The 16,542-nt window shown below is 38.0% G+C and overlaps 1 protein-coding gene across 2 annotated transcripts in view; it reads right to left on the reverse strand.

Moving 5' to 3' along the window:
• Positions 1 to 16,542, reverse strand: part of XKR3 (XK related 3) — a 52,786-nt gene that overhangs the window by 10,855 nt on the left and 25,389 nt on the right. For both annotated transcript variants that reach the window (XM_017860227.1, XM_017860228.1), the window contains exon 3: positions 11,563 to 11,816. In XM_017860227.1, coding sequence (XP_017715716.1) covers positions 11,563 to 11,816 — 254 coding nt within the window. The remainder of the gene's footprint in view (positions 1 to 11,562; positions 11,817 to 16,542) is intronic.

Genomic DNA, 16,542 nt, shown 5'->3' on the forward strand with positions numbered 1-16,542 from the left:
TTTTTTTTTTTGACACACAGAGTGTAAAGAGTTTTGTCAGTGCAGGTAGCCTCAGGGCTGGGGCCAACGTGAGTTTTTCTTTTTAACCTATGAGAAGCTCATTGCTATTGGCTGTAACAGATGTAGTTTATTTAATCTACATTTTTATTGACTATCATCTACTAAAACATTGATTTAAATCCTGTAACTATTTCATTTCAAGCTTTAAATTGATCTGGTATTTCTTGTGGGGCTCTAATTGCATCTAAATAGATGTGAGAGTTGAAAGACTTATAAGGGGCTTCTCTCACTTTATGATGTCTTATTATTATTATTATTATTATTGTTTTCTCCAGTTGATGAAATGCCAGGGTGAAAGGGATAGCCAAATTGACTAAAGCACAAGTGCCACTCTATAGTTATTTGGCAGAGTGCCCAGTAAAAGTCCACCACAATACCACTAAACATCCACTCAGGGCTGAACAAGGGCTCACTAATTGATAAACTCGTGAAAATTCTTAATCTTGTTGCATTCCTTCAGGTCTCCAAGGAAGGCTAACTCTCTTCCCTGCCATGAGAGACACGAAGTGAACTTAGTGTTGGGAGATGGAAGGCCCTCGAGAGCTGACCCACAGGGACTTGGGGATACAGCAGAGAGAGCTTGGCATGACTTATTACTTCAGAGTGCAGAATCCTGGAAAAGAGCTACCATGCAGCCCCCACCTGGTTGACTGGAGGACCACCTCAGTGGAAGGGGGACAATCAGGGCCTCTGGCCTGCTATGTGCACAAGCTAACAATTGCTTTTGTTTAATGTGCAGATGGAATATTTGCTCCATTTCAACCAGGCATTTGCATCTTTGTATACTGTCTTAATTGCCAAAGTTTTTTTTAAGTCTTTAACTTCTATGATCCTCTAGTAAAATGAACATTTCTTTTAGCATCTCTTGCTATTAGTTTTTAGACCAAAAAAAAGCTAAACACCATTTTATATTTAATAATGCTTTTTATATGATATTTATACCAGATAAGCTAAATTTTACCTTTATATTAGTGTGTTAACATTAATCTTAATTTTAATAAAACCTTGTAGACATATTTAATTTTTTATGTTTGACCATCAGGTAAGATTTTATAGAGTCTCTTTAATATTTTATAATTTTTGTTAAAGAGCAGGTGGATGGTCAGGGAACCAAGAAATGTAGCAGGAGGGGCTGCAGGCAAAACCTCTCAGACACCGAGTTGTAGAAAGAAGGGCTGTATTCAGTTGGGAGCATCGGCAAGGCTGCTGCCTTAAAATCTGAGCGCCCCAAGTGCATAATTTCTGTCCCTTTTAAGGGTTCACAACACCAAAGATTTCACATGAAAGCATCGTGATTGATTTGGGCAAGCAGGGGTTATGAGACAGGTGCTGCATGCACCGGTGGCCAGAGAGAAACAGAAGAGGGCTGGGAGTTTCACAGTATTCTTCTACGCCATGTCTGAAATCTATGAATAACATTTGGTTTCTAAGTTATGAGTTGATTTTTACCTACTGGGTTTAGACCAGGCAGGCCCAGGCCTGGTTTATGTGACGCTGGGCTGCCTATCTTTGGTTTTACTTCTGTGTTTTTTTCTTAAAACAGGTGCTGAGTATAAAACAATATAAAACAACATGATAGGGTCTCCCGCTTTCTTCAAAATAAACAAACAAATACCACATGTTCTCACTTATAATTGGGAGCTAAATGATGGTTACACATGGACATATAGAGGGGAACAACACACACTGTTGCCCATTGGAGGCTACAGAGTGGGAGCAGGGAGAATATCAGTGAAAACAACTAATGGACACTAGGCTTAATACCTGCGTGATGAAATAATTTGTACAACAAACCCCCATCACACGAGTCTACCTATATAACAAACCTGCATAGGTAGCCCAAAACTTAAAAGAGAAGTTAGTTTTAAAAATTAGAAAGAAAAAACAATTCTGTATAATAAAATAGGTCTCCTAATAGGCCTTTCTCAAAAGGCATTTTTCAAAAGAAGACATGCAAATCAAAGCAGTATGAGGCTTTACCTCATCCTGAGTGGAATGGTCATTATTTAAAGAATAAAAAGAAAAAAGAAAAGACGAAACAAAAACACAGAAGACTGTGGAGGAAGGAAAACCCTTGCACACTATGGGTGATGATGTAAATTATTACACTCATTATACATCACTAAACCCATTTTATTCCATGAACAGTTTGGAGCTTCCTCAAAAATTCGAAATTAATACTAATGCATTATCCAGAAATTCCACTTTTGAGAATGTATCAAAAGGAATTGAATCCAGTATGTTGAAGAGGTACACACACTCCCATGTTTATTCCAGCATTATTCACAGTAGCCAAGATAACGAATCACCTCAAGTGTCCATCAGTGAATGAATACATAAGGAAAATATGGTACATATACACAAAGTAATAGTATTCAGCTATAAAAAAATGAAATTCTCATCTACAGCAACAGGGATGAACTTGGAGGACATTACCTTGAGTGAAAAAAAAAAAAAAAAAAAGTCTCACTTTTATCAGAAAGCTTAAAAGGAAAAAAAAAAAAAAAAAGACTCTACGGATATACAGAGCGAAACAATGGCTGCCAGAGACTGCAGTGATTACGGGAAAAGAAAGAATGAGGAGAATTTTATCAAAAGATTTATAATTAGAGTCAGATAGGAGTAATACATTTAAAGATATCTATCGTATAGTAGGCTGACTACAGTTAGTGACGGTGTATTGTTGAAATATGTACAGAGAATGAATGTTATTTGCTCTTACCAAAAAAACAAAACAAAACAAAACAAAACAAAACAAAACAAAAAAAGAAAAAAAAAACAAGAGAGAGAGAGAGAGATAACTATATGAGAAAATGCATTTGTTAATTCTCTGGATTGAACTATTCCATGTTATATACACTTAAAACATCATCTTGTAGACAATGAAAACATACAATGTAACCTGTTGAGGTAAAAAATAAAAGAGAAAGAAAGTAGGCAGAGGGGAGAGAGAGAGAGATAGAAAGAAAGCAAGAGAAAGAGAGAAAGAGAGACTGAAACTAACGGGGAACAACAGCCACACCATAAAACTGCATTACACTGACCACTGGTACAATTTTCTTGGGTTTTTTTGTTTGTTTGTTTGTTTTTTTTTTTTTCTTGTTTTCTCCTTTTGTTGTTGTTGTTGTTGTTGTTGTTGTTGTTGTTGTTGTTGTTGGAGGGGACGGAGGTTTTCTCTTGTTCCCAAGGCTGGAGTGCAATGACACTGTCTTGGTTCATTGCATCCTCTGCCTGCTGGGTTCAAGACAGTCTCTTGCCTCAGCCTCCTGAGTAGTGAGGTTACAGGCACCCACCACCGTGTCCAGCTAATTATTGTATTTTTAGTAGAGACAGACAGGGCTTCACCATGTTGGCCAAGCTAGTCTTGAAATCCTAAACTCATGTGATCCACCCACCTTGGCCTCCCAAAGTGCGAGAATTACAGGTGTGAGTCACCGTGCCCAGCCTACACTGACACAATTTTCGTATGTTTATAAATAGGTGTCCATCTAAATTTGTCAGTTAATAGAAAGCAAATAATTATGAATCTTGTTTTAAAAATTGGTGGTAATAGGACAAGTGAACACACAAATACACAGTCTACAGATCTGTGAGTACAATGAAAACTGCATCTAATGCTATGAAGCTAGTAGAACTTTTTGTAAAAAATTTTCCAACTATAGATCCTATCCAATGGGATATGGTTGTGTACTTATAGGTTTACTTAGCCATCATTTGTTTTACTGCTGAATATCATATATAATTCAATAATTTTAGACACATGTAAAATGTGTCTAAATTTGATTCTCATTGGATTTGAATGCTCACTTGTCAAATGTCTGCTTCTTTGACAAACAACTTCTTACTCTTAGTTTGTTGTTCACATATATGCTACAAACTTTCCTTGCTACGAAAGAATTTCAAAAGACATCTGATGTCAAATGACATCTTTGTAACGAAATAATGTACATTCCATGTCTTTTAGTGATGTTTTGTTCAAGTCTATATTTATCAACTCTGAAAATAAAAAATGATTACCTTCCTTTTACATGTTGCAATCAGCGCTTCCCTCTTAAATGTCAAATAAAAATGTTTTGATTTTATTTTACCTTTGCAGCTAATCAACATGTATCTGTTCCACTAGTTGTCTTCCTCTTCATGTATATTTGAAGAGCATATATCTAAATGTGTACACTCCTGGTGACTATTTTTTATGTTTTATTTTATTTTATTTTTTTTTTTGAGGCGTAGCTTTGCCTTGTTGCCCAGGCTGGAGTGCAATGGTGCCATCTCAGCTCATGGCAACCACCGCCTCCCAGGTTCAAGCGATTCTCCTGCCTCAGCCTCCCCAGTAGCTGGGATTACAGGCATGCTCCACCATGCCCAGCTAATTCTGTATTTTTAGTAGAGGCGGGGTTTCTCCATTTGGCCATACTGGTCTCAAACTCCTGACCTCAGGTGATCTGCTGGCCTTGGCCTCCCAACCTGCTGGGATTATAGGCATGAACCACTGCACCCAGCCCTGGTAATGACTATTTTTAAAATTTGACATGACAAGTTAATGAGAAGGTACAAAAACGGTGCAGACATGTTCAGTGTACATTTACACATATTCCCCCAAAGGCTGCATTTTAAATAATTTCTCATAATTCCAGTACACATGTTAAGAGGAAACTGACATTGGTTCTATATATGCGCGCGCACGCGTGTGTGTGTGTTGGGGGTTCTATTTCATGCTACTTAGGTGTAGATTCAGGTAACTGCCTCTACAATCACGTTATTGAGGAGAACAGATATCACCTGGCGACCATAAAACAGACCATCCAGAGACAAAACTTCTTATCTGATGAATTTAAATGGGAGCAAAGACCATATAGTAACCATCAAATGGGCTGCCAAAGAGGCAAAACTCCTTACCTGGGAATTTAGAATCCAATTTTCTGAATATCTAAAGTCAGCATGTAGTTTTGGGTCTCTTTCAACATTTACTATAAGTAACTAAAAGTTCAAACCAACCAAAGGAAGCCAAGCAATGAAGTAAAGAAATTCAAGAGCTGAAAGATGAAACAGCCACTTAAAGACAGACCAAAAATTGACTTCTTCAGCTGAAAACTTCACAATAAGAACATTATCATACAAATGGAAGTGTTAATGGGAATAGACCAAGCTGAGGAAAGAATTTCAGAACTTCAAGATTGGTTCTTCAAGTCAACTTGGTCAGACAACAATAAAGCAAAAATAATTCAAAATGAAAAAAAAAATCCAAGAAATATGGGGTTATGTAAAGAGACCATATCTATGACTTGGTTCGTAAGCATTCCAAAGAGAAAAGGAGAGAGAATAAGCAACTTGAAAAATATATTTGAGGAGACAGTCATGAAAGTCTTCTTCATCACACTAGAGAGGTCAACATCCAAATCCAAATAATATGGAGAACCCTAGCCAAATGCTATGTAAGGTGACCATTCCCAAGGTACATAGTCATCAGATTCACCAAGGTCAGTGCAAAAAGAAACAAACAAACAAAAGAAAGAAAACAAAAATGAAAATATAAATGCAGGTAGAGAGAAGTGGCAGGTCACTTACAAAGAGAACACCATCAGGATGGCAGCAGACCCCTCAGCAGAAACCAGAGACTGGGGGCCTATTTTCAACATTAAAAAAAAAAAAAAAAAAAAAAAAAAAAAAAAAAAAAAAAAAAATCCAAGAATTTTATATCCCACCAAACTAAGATTCATAAGTGAAAAAGAAAGAAAATTCTTCTCAAACAAATGCTAAAGACATACACTTCAAGTAGAGTAGGCTTTCAGGACATCCTCAAGGGAAATGCCAAACATGAATTTCAAAGAATGATACCTGTTCTCACAAAAGCACACTTAAGTGCAAGCCCACAGGCACTTTAAAGCAGCTACACAACAAAGTCTACCTAACAACCAGCTAACAAGGTGATGACAGGATCAAAATCACACATATCAATACTCACCTTGAATGACACACAGTGGTAGGCTGAATCAAAAGACAAAACCCACCCATCTGTTGTCTTCAAGGCACTCATCTCACATCCAATGACACACATACCCTCAAAGTAAACGAGCAGGTAAGATCCATCATGCTAATGGAAAACAAAGAGAAGAGGAAAACCGATGTGAAACCAATGAAAATTGAGAAGGACAATGAAGGTCACTACATAATAATAATGGGTACAATCAAACACTATCCTAAATGTTAGGCCTCTGAGCCAAAGCTAAGCCATCATGTCCCCTGTGACCTGCACGTACACATCCAGACTGCCGATTCCTGCCTTAGCTGATGACATTCCACCACAAAAGAAGTGAAAATGGCCTGTTACTGCCTTAACTGATGACATTGCCTTGTGAAATTCCTTTTCCTGACTCATCCTGGCTCAAAAGCTCCCCCACTGAGCACCTTGTGACTCCCCCCTCCCGACTCTGCCCACCAGAGAACAACCCCCTTTGACTGTAATTTTCCTTTACCTACCCAAATCCTATAAAATGGCCCCACCCCTATCTCCCTTCACTGACTCTCTTTTCAAACTCAGCCCGCCTGCACGTTACGTAAACGTGATTAAAAAGCTTTATTGCTCACACAAAGCCTGTTTGGTGGTCTCTTCACATGGATGTGCATGACACTAAATACACATACATACAAAATGGAACACCACTGATTTGTAGAACTTCTCCTTTTTTGTTTTTTTTTTTTTTTTTGAGACAAGGTCTTGCTCTGTCGCCCAGGCTTATTTGGTTTCTTGAGTGCCAGTGGCCTGACGATCTCGGCTCACTGCGAGTCCACCTCGGTGGTGAGCGAGCGGCGATTTCCCTGCCTCAGCCTGAGTAGCTGGCGACTACAGGCACCCACACCACATCCTGGCAGTTTTTTTTTTTTTTTTTTTTTGTATTTTTTAGTAGAGATGGGGCTTTCACCATGTTAGCCAGGATGGTCTCGATCTCACTGACCCTCATGATCTGCCACATCTCGGTCTCCCAAAATGCTGCGGATTACAAGCTTGAGCCACCGCTCCCTGCCCCCAGAACTAGCTTCTTTCTTGACCCCATGAAAAGACTAACAAAGAAACTCTGCGACTTTTCAACTCAACACTTGCAGCCAATAGGACCTAACACACATCTACAAAATGAACATGCCCCACCCAACAAACAGAAGAATAGTCATTTCTTCTCATCTGCATACAGAACATAGCTAAGATTGACTCTGAGCAATTTACTTAGGCAAGCCCCCTCATTAAATTCAAAAGAAAGCAGAAACCACACAAAGCACACTGTTGCGTCCACGGTGCAATAAAAAATAAGAAATAAATACCAGAGATGTCTCAAAACACACAAATACAGGGAAATCTAACAACTTACACCCGAATAGACTCCTTCGTGAACATCAAAATTAGGGCAAGAAAAATTACAATAATTCTTTTGAAATAAATGAAAATAGAAAAACTTTCCACTCTCTGGGATGCAGCCAAGCAGGCGTTAAGTGGAAGTTTATAGCCCTAAAATGTCTTCATCAATAAGTTAGAAAGAATCTCAAATTAACCATCTAACTTTGCCACCTGAAGAGCTCGGAAGGAGGGGGAAACAAACATTAAATCCAGAAGAAAAAACTAAAACTAAAGAACTTAATGAACGAGATGCAAAATACATATAAAAAATCACTTACCAAACCAAGTGTTGACCTTTGAAAATAAAATAAATAATAAATGGGATAAGTCTACCATCTAAAATATAACCAAGACAAACAAAACAAACAAACAAACAAACAAACAAAAAACAACCAACAGCTGCACATGATCACTCACCTCTAATCCCAGTACTTTGAGAGGTTGAAGTGGGTGGGATCCACCAGAGGTTAAGAGTATTTGAGACCAGCTTGCCAACATGGTAAAACCTGTCTGTACTAAAAATACAAAAATTAGCAGGCACTGGTGGGTGCATTGCCGTAATCCCCACACACTCAGTAGGCTGAAGGGCATGAGAATTGCTTGAACCTGGGAGGCGGAAGTGTCGGTGATCCAAGATCATGCCACTCAACTGCAGCCCTTGGTGACAGAAAAAACTCAGTCTCAGAAAAAAAAAAAAAAAAAAAAAAAAAAAAAAAACGGACAACAAAATCCAAAGATGCACAATAAAGACAACATAGGCAGTATATGACCTATCCCACAGAAATACAAAAGATCCTCAGAGACAACTATGAACAACTCTATGCACGCAAATCAGAAAATCTGGGGGAAATAGATAAATTCCTGGAAACACACAATCTCCCAAGACTAAATCAAGAAGAGATTGAAACTCTGAATAGGCCAATATCTACGCCTTAAATTGTTTAGGTAATTAAGAACCTATCAATAATTTTTTTAAAAATCTCTGGAGCAGATGAATTCATAGCCAATTTTTTCCTGATGTACAAAGAACTCATAACAATGCTATTATAATTATTCAAATAAATGGTGGAGGGGCCTTTCATCCATCTCATTCTATGAGGCCAGCATCAGCCTGATACCAAAACCTGGCAGAGACACAAGAAAACTTCTGACCAATATCCCTCATGAAAACAGATGCAAAAATCCTCAACAAAATATCAGCAAACTGGATCACAGTGCATCAAAAAGCTGGTACACTGCAATCACAGTAGGCTTTATTCCTGGAATGGTTCAACATATCCAAATCAATAAATGTGATCACCACATAATCAAAGGTAAAAGCCAAAACAGAAAAAGGGATTGATAAAATCAAACATCTCTTCATGACAAACTCAACAGATTAAGCATCAAAATAATAAGCCTCCTCTAAGAAACCCATAGCCAACATCATACTGAATGGGCAGAAGCTCAAATTATTTAATGCTATCCCTGTCAAACTGTCAGTACCATTCTTCACAAAATTAGAAAAAAAAAATGTTATTTTAAAGTTCATATAGAACAGCAACAACAAAAGCTGAATTAGTCAAACCATTCATAAGCAAAATAGCAAAGACAGTGATGTTATACTACCTGACTTCAAACTACACTTAAAAGCTGCAGTAGCAAAAACAGCTTGGTGCTGGTGCAAAAACAGACACAGAGACCAAGAATACAGGTCAGGGAACCCGGGTATAAAGCCACATACCTACAATCATCTGTTCTTTGATAAGGCCAATGAAACTGGCAATAGGAAAAGCATTCCCTTTTAAATAAATGATTCTAGGATAACTGGCTAGCCATAGGTAGAAGAATTAAACTGAACTCCTACCTTTCACCATATACAAAAATTAACTCAAAATGGATGAAATGTTTAAATCTAAGACCTCAAACTACAAAAATCGTGGAAAACAACCTAGGAAGTATTCTTTCAAACATCGATAGTGGCAAAAAAATTTTAGGTAAGTCCCCAAATGCAATTTTGCATCAAAAATAAAAATAGAAAATTGGGACCTAATTTAACAAAAGGTTATCTGCACAGCAAAAGAAACTGTAAACAGAGCAAACAGCAACCTACACAATGGGAGAAGATATTTTCAAACTATGCATCCAACAAAGGCTTAAGATCCAGAATCTATAAAGAACTTAAACAAACCAACAAGCACAAAACAAATAACTCTATTAAAAAAAAAAATAGGTAAAAGAAAATGAACAGACGCTTCTCAAAAGAAGACGTACAAGTGGCCAACAAGCATATGAAAAACTGCTCAGCATCAGCCCATGTACGGTGGCTCACCCCTGTAATCCTGGCACTTTGGGAGGCCAAGGTGGGTGGATAACCTGAGGTCAGGAGTTCAAGACCAGCCTGGCCAATATAGCAAAACCTTGTCTCTACTAAAAATGTAAAAATTAGCTGGGCATGTTGGTACATGACTGTAATCACAGCTACTTGGGAAGCCGAAGCAGGAGAATCACTTGAATCCGGGAGGTGGAGATTGCAGTGGGCCAAAATCATGCCAGGGCACTCCAGCCTTGGCAACAAGAGTGAAACTCCATCTCAAAAAACAGCAACAACAAAAACTTCCACAAATTCAGCATCAGTATTCATCAGAGAAATGCAAATCAAAACCACAATGAGACAGTATCTCATATCCGCAAAAATGGCTACTATTAAAATGTCAAAAACCAATACATGCTGGATAAGGATGCTGAGATAAGGGAATGCTTACACACTGCTGATAGACGTGTAAGTTACATCAGCCACTGTGGAAAGCAGTCTGGAAGTTTCTCAAAGAACTTAATATAGAGCTACCATTTCAACCCAGCAATCCCATTATTGTGTATGTACCCAAAGGAATATAAATCATTATATGTCCAAGGCACATGCAGTCATATGCTCACTGATGCACTATTCACGATAACAAAGACATGGGATCAACTCAGGTGCCCATCAATGGTACACCGAATAAGGAAAATGATTGATTTTTTTCGTATGGTTTCATTGTATTCCATGTATGTGTATGTGGAATGCCGTGCAGCCATACAAAATAAATAAATCATGTCATTTGCATCAACATAAATGCAGGTTGAGGCCACTATCCTAAGCAAATCAGTGCAGAAATAGAAAAGCAAATAGATGTGCTTACTCATAAGCAGAAGCTGAACATTCAGCACTCCTGAACATAAATATGGAAATAACAGATATTGTGGACCACTAGTGGGTGGAGGGAAGGACCGAGTGTGCTAAAAAAAAAAAAAAAAAAAAAAAAACTCCCTATTGTGTACTGTGCTTACTACATGGGTGATGTGATCCACACTCCAAACCTCAGCATCTCACACAATATTCCCATGTAACAAACTTGTACATATACTGTACATATACTCCCTGTATCTAAGGTAAAAATTTAAAATAACAGATACAGAACTATTTGCCTGGTGACTTTTATAAAATTTTATAGTCTTAGTCACATTCTAATTTTCATGCAGTTGCTATTTCTATTAAAAGCAAAGCTGTTTGGCTGGGAGCAGTGGCTCATGCCTGTAATCCCAGTACTTTGGGATTTTTTACACAAGGTCAGGAAATCGAGACCATCCTGGCTAACACAGTGAAACCCCGTCTCTTCTAAAAATACGAAAAAATTAGCTGGGCGTGGTGGCGAGAGCCTATAGTCCCAGCTACTCCGGAGACTAGGGCAGGAGAATGGTGTAAACCTGGAAGGCGAGCTTACAGTGAGCAGGAAAAAAAAAAAAAAAAAAAAAAAAAACAATGCTGTTTATAAAAGGCAGATTATAACAAAAAAATATGTTTTAGATAGAAACTTATTCCTCTACTTCTTATCTAAATATTATATCATGCTTAATTTAACTCTTCAGGATCAATAAAATAAATTGATGCTAACTTTTATATATGTAAAATTTCTATGGATTCCAACAGCATCTTTTCATAAGCTGCTAACCAAATAAATTCATAGAAATTCAGTCTTATAAAAAATTTAGTGCAACTGTAATTTGGGATTACATGTTTCAACTTCTCAAATTCTATTGTATTATTTCACCTTACTGTCCTTTGTCTGTCTTTCACACCAAATAACTCGACTTACCTCTACCAAAAGGCCATTCTCTTATAATGAGAGTGATGTATATCTGCAAAATTAATTGTGGAGCAGAACCAAGAAAAGCCTGAATCACTGACATGCACTTGAAAGCCTTCTGCTGCATGAAATTATCCCGGACTGAGAGTGCAATCTCCCTTTCCAGAATCGTGTTTCTCTTTGTGATGCTATCTTGACTCTCTTCCTCCTCCTGTTTAAGATTTTTCAACAATTTGTGGTAATTTATAATGGCCTGTGAACACCTGTTAACATGAAGTAACATCCGAAATTAACATTTATTGGTGTCAGACACCTAGAAATATTTGAAAGTTTATCAGTATAGGAACTCTTAATTTTGAAACGACACCATCAAATGGCAAACATTAACTTAATCACACTGGATAAAAAATAAGTTTCTAAGAGTTTCTAATCTTATTATTTATGGAAGTTCTTCTCCTCATTTTCAACTTGAAATATTGTATAACTGCAGCCTGAAAAAAAAAATTTAAACAACAGATGAAAAGTAAAACTCCTTCATTCATACACAATTCAATTCACTTTCTCAAGGTCAGTTTGATTAAATTATATCCAAAATTTTTTTTCTGATGCATTTGTATTCTGACACATACAAAAGTTATTTCTCCAGAAACATACTCTTCTGACAACTTTTAAAGACATCAGTGTTTTAGGTGTTCTTCCCATGATACAAATGTCAACTGCCTCAAAGGACCGCAAATTTCCATTGGAACATATTTTGGTTTATGATTTTTCTCTAGTGATGAAATTTAGCTCATTTAGCATTATTTTAAGACGGCAGCCTAAAAACACTCAATGAATGCTTAAAGCAGTCCCAGGTAAGTGACAAAAACATACACAGATATGATCTATAGTGGAGTTTAACTTCAAAGTAGTCCTCAAAGAACTTCCACAAGTAAAAATCTATGGGAAATAAGCAGATCTTTATAAGAAATCACAAAACATGAATAAAAACAAGGTTCCATGAATAAGAAGTGAAAATGACCCCAGCACATTTCCTATGTAAAATTTACCAAATCAAAATATTTACTTTTGAAGAAATACTAGATTACTTCAGAAGTATGAAAAAAGAATGCCTCTCAATGATGAACAAGTGTTTAAAAGAACCAACAAAATCTCTAGAAGACAAAATATAAAAATCACTGGGTAAATTAAATAGTTGAAAGCTAATTAGATAACTGAAAAATAAATACTTTAACAAAACTACAAAAAAATGTAGCAAAGAGAGAAAGAAGCATCTAATACGTGATGGAGATTATAGGGCATTTAAGAGTGACAAAGCCTACACTTCTGATCAGAATTTTAAAAGAACACAGGAAGTGGCAGTATTCTGAAAATGATTAGAAAAAGAATTTCAAATTGTTACACTTGTGAATTCTCAGATAGAAGAAGTCTTATATATCCTAAGCAGAAAAGACTTGTAAAGAATAAAATTAAATAAGTGTGGCTAGGTTCGGTGACCCATGCCTGGAATCCCAGCACTTTGGGAGGTCGAGGAGGGGTGGATCTCTTGAGCTCAGGAGTTGGAGACCAGCCTGGGCTACATGGTGCAACACTGTCTCCCCTAAAAAATACAAAAATTAGCTTGAAGTGGCGGTGCATGCTCGTAGTCCCAGATATTGCTGAGGCAGGGGTATCATCGCTTGAGCCTGGGTGGCAGAAATTGCAGTTAGCTGAGATTACACCACTGCCCTCCAATCTGCACAACACAGTAAGATGCCATCTCAAAAAAATAAATGTATAAGTAAGTGCAAGTTTTAAAATAACGCAATGCGGGCAAATAGACTAAACTTACGTGTTCAGAACTACAAGTTGTCAGGTGTTAAAGAGTTACAATTAAAGCATAAGAACAAGAAATAAAAGCAATCAGCAAAAAAAGAAAAAAGAAACAAAACATAATACAAACAACAGAAAAGGCAGAAAAGGTTGTTTGCGCTTTTATCAAATCAGAAGAAACATGTCAATGCAAAAACAGCATCATCAGCATAATAAAGGTCAGTGCAAAATAATATTTTGTCAGAAAAATGCATTAATTTTAAGCTTCTATACACCCAATAACTTGCAAAATGAACAAATCTAGCAAAATCTAAAAGAAAATATGTTACTATAGAATTTTATGGTCTGGAGCCCATTTTCTCTCTTACAATACAAATGGCAGTTTTCAGAAAGCATACATTGTTAAAATTTTAAAAAATCTTTATTGTAAGTAACACCCTTCTTTACACAAACAGGATATTTTCAATATCTCCAAAGTCTCCTCTGTCATTGTCTACTATTATTGTACCTCTCTCTTAACACACAATCCAATGACCATAGCATTCCATTAGACCCTATTAACTAGCTCTTTCTTAGCAATTATGAAATGTATGATAAATTAAATAGAAAATCATATCACTATACATTTTAGATACTTTTGGCCTCTAAGTATCACTATCATTTATTATCTCTACATTATTTTTGCTTCTGACCAAATAGAAAACAGTTTTTCTCCCATCCCTTATCTTTCATTGTCTTATCTGAGGAATTTGATCAGGGTTTGGGGAAGGAAAATTTATAGATGCTTGATTGAATTGTCTTAGCTTCAAAAGGAAAATAAAAGATAAGGAGTAAAAGAAAGAAAGAAGATAACTAAGAACATTTATAGGTAGAATGTCTATTATTTAATCCTAACAGATACAGATAATTCATGTAAACCGTCCCAGTCTTTCTTTCTTTCTTTCTTTCTTTCTTTTCTTTTCTTTTTTTTTTTTTGAGAAAGAGTTTGCTCTGTTGCCAGGATGGAGTACAATGGCATGATATTGGCTCACTGCAACCTCTCCCTCCTGGGTTCAAGTGATTCTCCTGCCTCAGCCTTCCAAGTATCTGGGACTACAGGTGGGTGCCACCAAACCCAGCTAATTTTTGTATTTCTAGTAGAGACAGGTTTTCACCATGTTGGCCAGGATGGTCTTGATCTCTTGACTTTGTGATCTGCCTGCCTGGTACTCCCAGAGTGCTGGGATTATAGTCATGAGCCACTGAACCCAGCAATCATCCCAGTCTTTCTACAAACTCATTAACTGACACCAAAGGTGATGCTTGTGAAAACAAAAAAAAGATTTTCCTTCATCCTTTTCTTTACCGTTTTGACATTAAAATAAGACATTAAGACATCTTTGCTGAAATAAAATAGTCACATAAGTTAAAAAGGTGACCATGAAAATAAGACTTTCTAAAAACTTGTGGAGATCTTCGAGAGGATGTTAAGCTGTAAAGTTATGTTAATCAGGGACTTCCAAGTCAATCCATCTTAAGGTTGGTAGTGTCCTCAATTGACATATACATGATAATTTTCCTCTTATAGTAGACCGGAATTTAACAATCATTATATTTCCATAAATTACCTTTCCACTTTTGCATACACTTGTTTTGTTGTCTTAAGGCATAAATATAATACAATCTAATAAAAATGCTAGAGCATGTCAAAAATGAGAAAAAAGCTAGAAGAAACTGCAGACCAATATCTTTTATGAACCACAGACAAAAACGTTCTCAACACCACACTGGAAAGCCACACTCACCAACATATAAAAAACAATAACACGCAACAACTACATAGGACTTATTCCCATGACAAGAAGAGATTTGTCAGAGGCATGTGAACTAGAGCAACTCCATCTTAAACAGGAGCAAGGAAAAATGAATGTGACACATACGGAGCTGCATTCCCAGATATTTAAGGCATTCTAAGTTACAGGATAAAAAGGAGGTCTTATAATGGCTACTGATTTGCTTTAATGCGACCCCCAGAGCAAATGCCAGAGAAAAGGCAAGTAGGCAAGGCAAAAAAAACTTTATTTACAAGCCAATGTGAAGGAGGCAGCGAGGTTCGCCGGTCTCTGGTGGTGGAGGCCGACGAAGTCGCTCCGGCGTTCTCAGGCGAGGTTCCTAGGTCGGCACAGGAGCAGGGGCCAAGGAAGTTCGCACCAGCGTTCTCAGGCAAGGTTCCTGGGTCCCGCGGAGGAGGAGGGGCCAAGGAAGTTCACACTGCGCACCCGCCGGGAGCGGCTTTTATGTCCTGGGCCCGGGAGTGGGAGGGCAGTGGGCGGGACATAGGCGGGTCGGGGACGGGGCGGTTGGCGTGGCTAGGCGGGTTCCGGTTTTTCTCCCTGGGAGGTCGGGTTGCACCTGCGCAGTCGACCCGTGTCTTTCCCGGGCACGGGAATGTTGACGGTGAAGAACCCAGAACTGTGCCATCTTGTCTCCGTTTGTCCAAACAGTCCAACCTTTTATTGATAATAGTGATAAGGGGCGCCGTGGTCTGTCTGGCTACTTCCTGCTGTTAAGGGACGTCGTTGAGGTTGGGGTCTATGGTTGGTATTTGGATGTATGGATGAAGAAGCATCTGGTTGAAGGTGACGTGCGTGATCTCTTGAACTTTGGCTCGGAGAAATTTGATTAAAACAGGAGCGAGACATAAGACAAAACAGAGGATTAGTATGGGAATTAGGAACGGGAGCATCTGCTGTATTACGGGCAGCAGCCATACCGGTGGTCCGGGGGTGAAGGGGGTATTGTAGGTTTTTAATTCTGCTTTAATCCTGTTTAGGGTTTGGATGTTAGTGTCTACTAGGCCTGACTCGTTTACGTAATAGCAGCATTCTTCTCCTAAGAAGAGACATGTTCCTCCTTTTTCGGCAGTAAGTAAATCTAATGCTCGCCTATTTTGTGCTGCTACCTGGGCCACTGAGGTAATTTGACGCTGCAGAGAGGCCAGGCTTTCAGCTGAAGCCTCTATGGCCTCTCGGATTTGAGCTGCTAGAGATTGGGTAGACTGTACCGAGTGGGCAAGTGCCCCAGTTCCAAGCCCTGACGCCACTAAGGAGGCGGCCAGGGAGACTCCGATGACTAGGGGAAGGAAGACAGCCCGTTTTTGGAGATCATTAGGAGGAGGGTTAAATTGTATGACGAGTT

This window comes from Rhinopithecus bieti, unplaced genomic scaffold (genome assembly GCF_001698545.2).
Source record: "Rhinopithecus bieti isolate Rb0 unplaced genomic scaffold, ASM169854v2 scaffold_54836, whole genome shotgun sequence".
Lineage (NCBI taxonomy): Eukaryota > Metazoa > Chordata > Mammalia > Primates > Cercopithecidae > Rhinopithecus > Rhinopithecus bieti.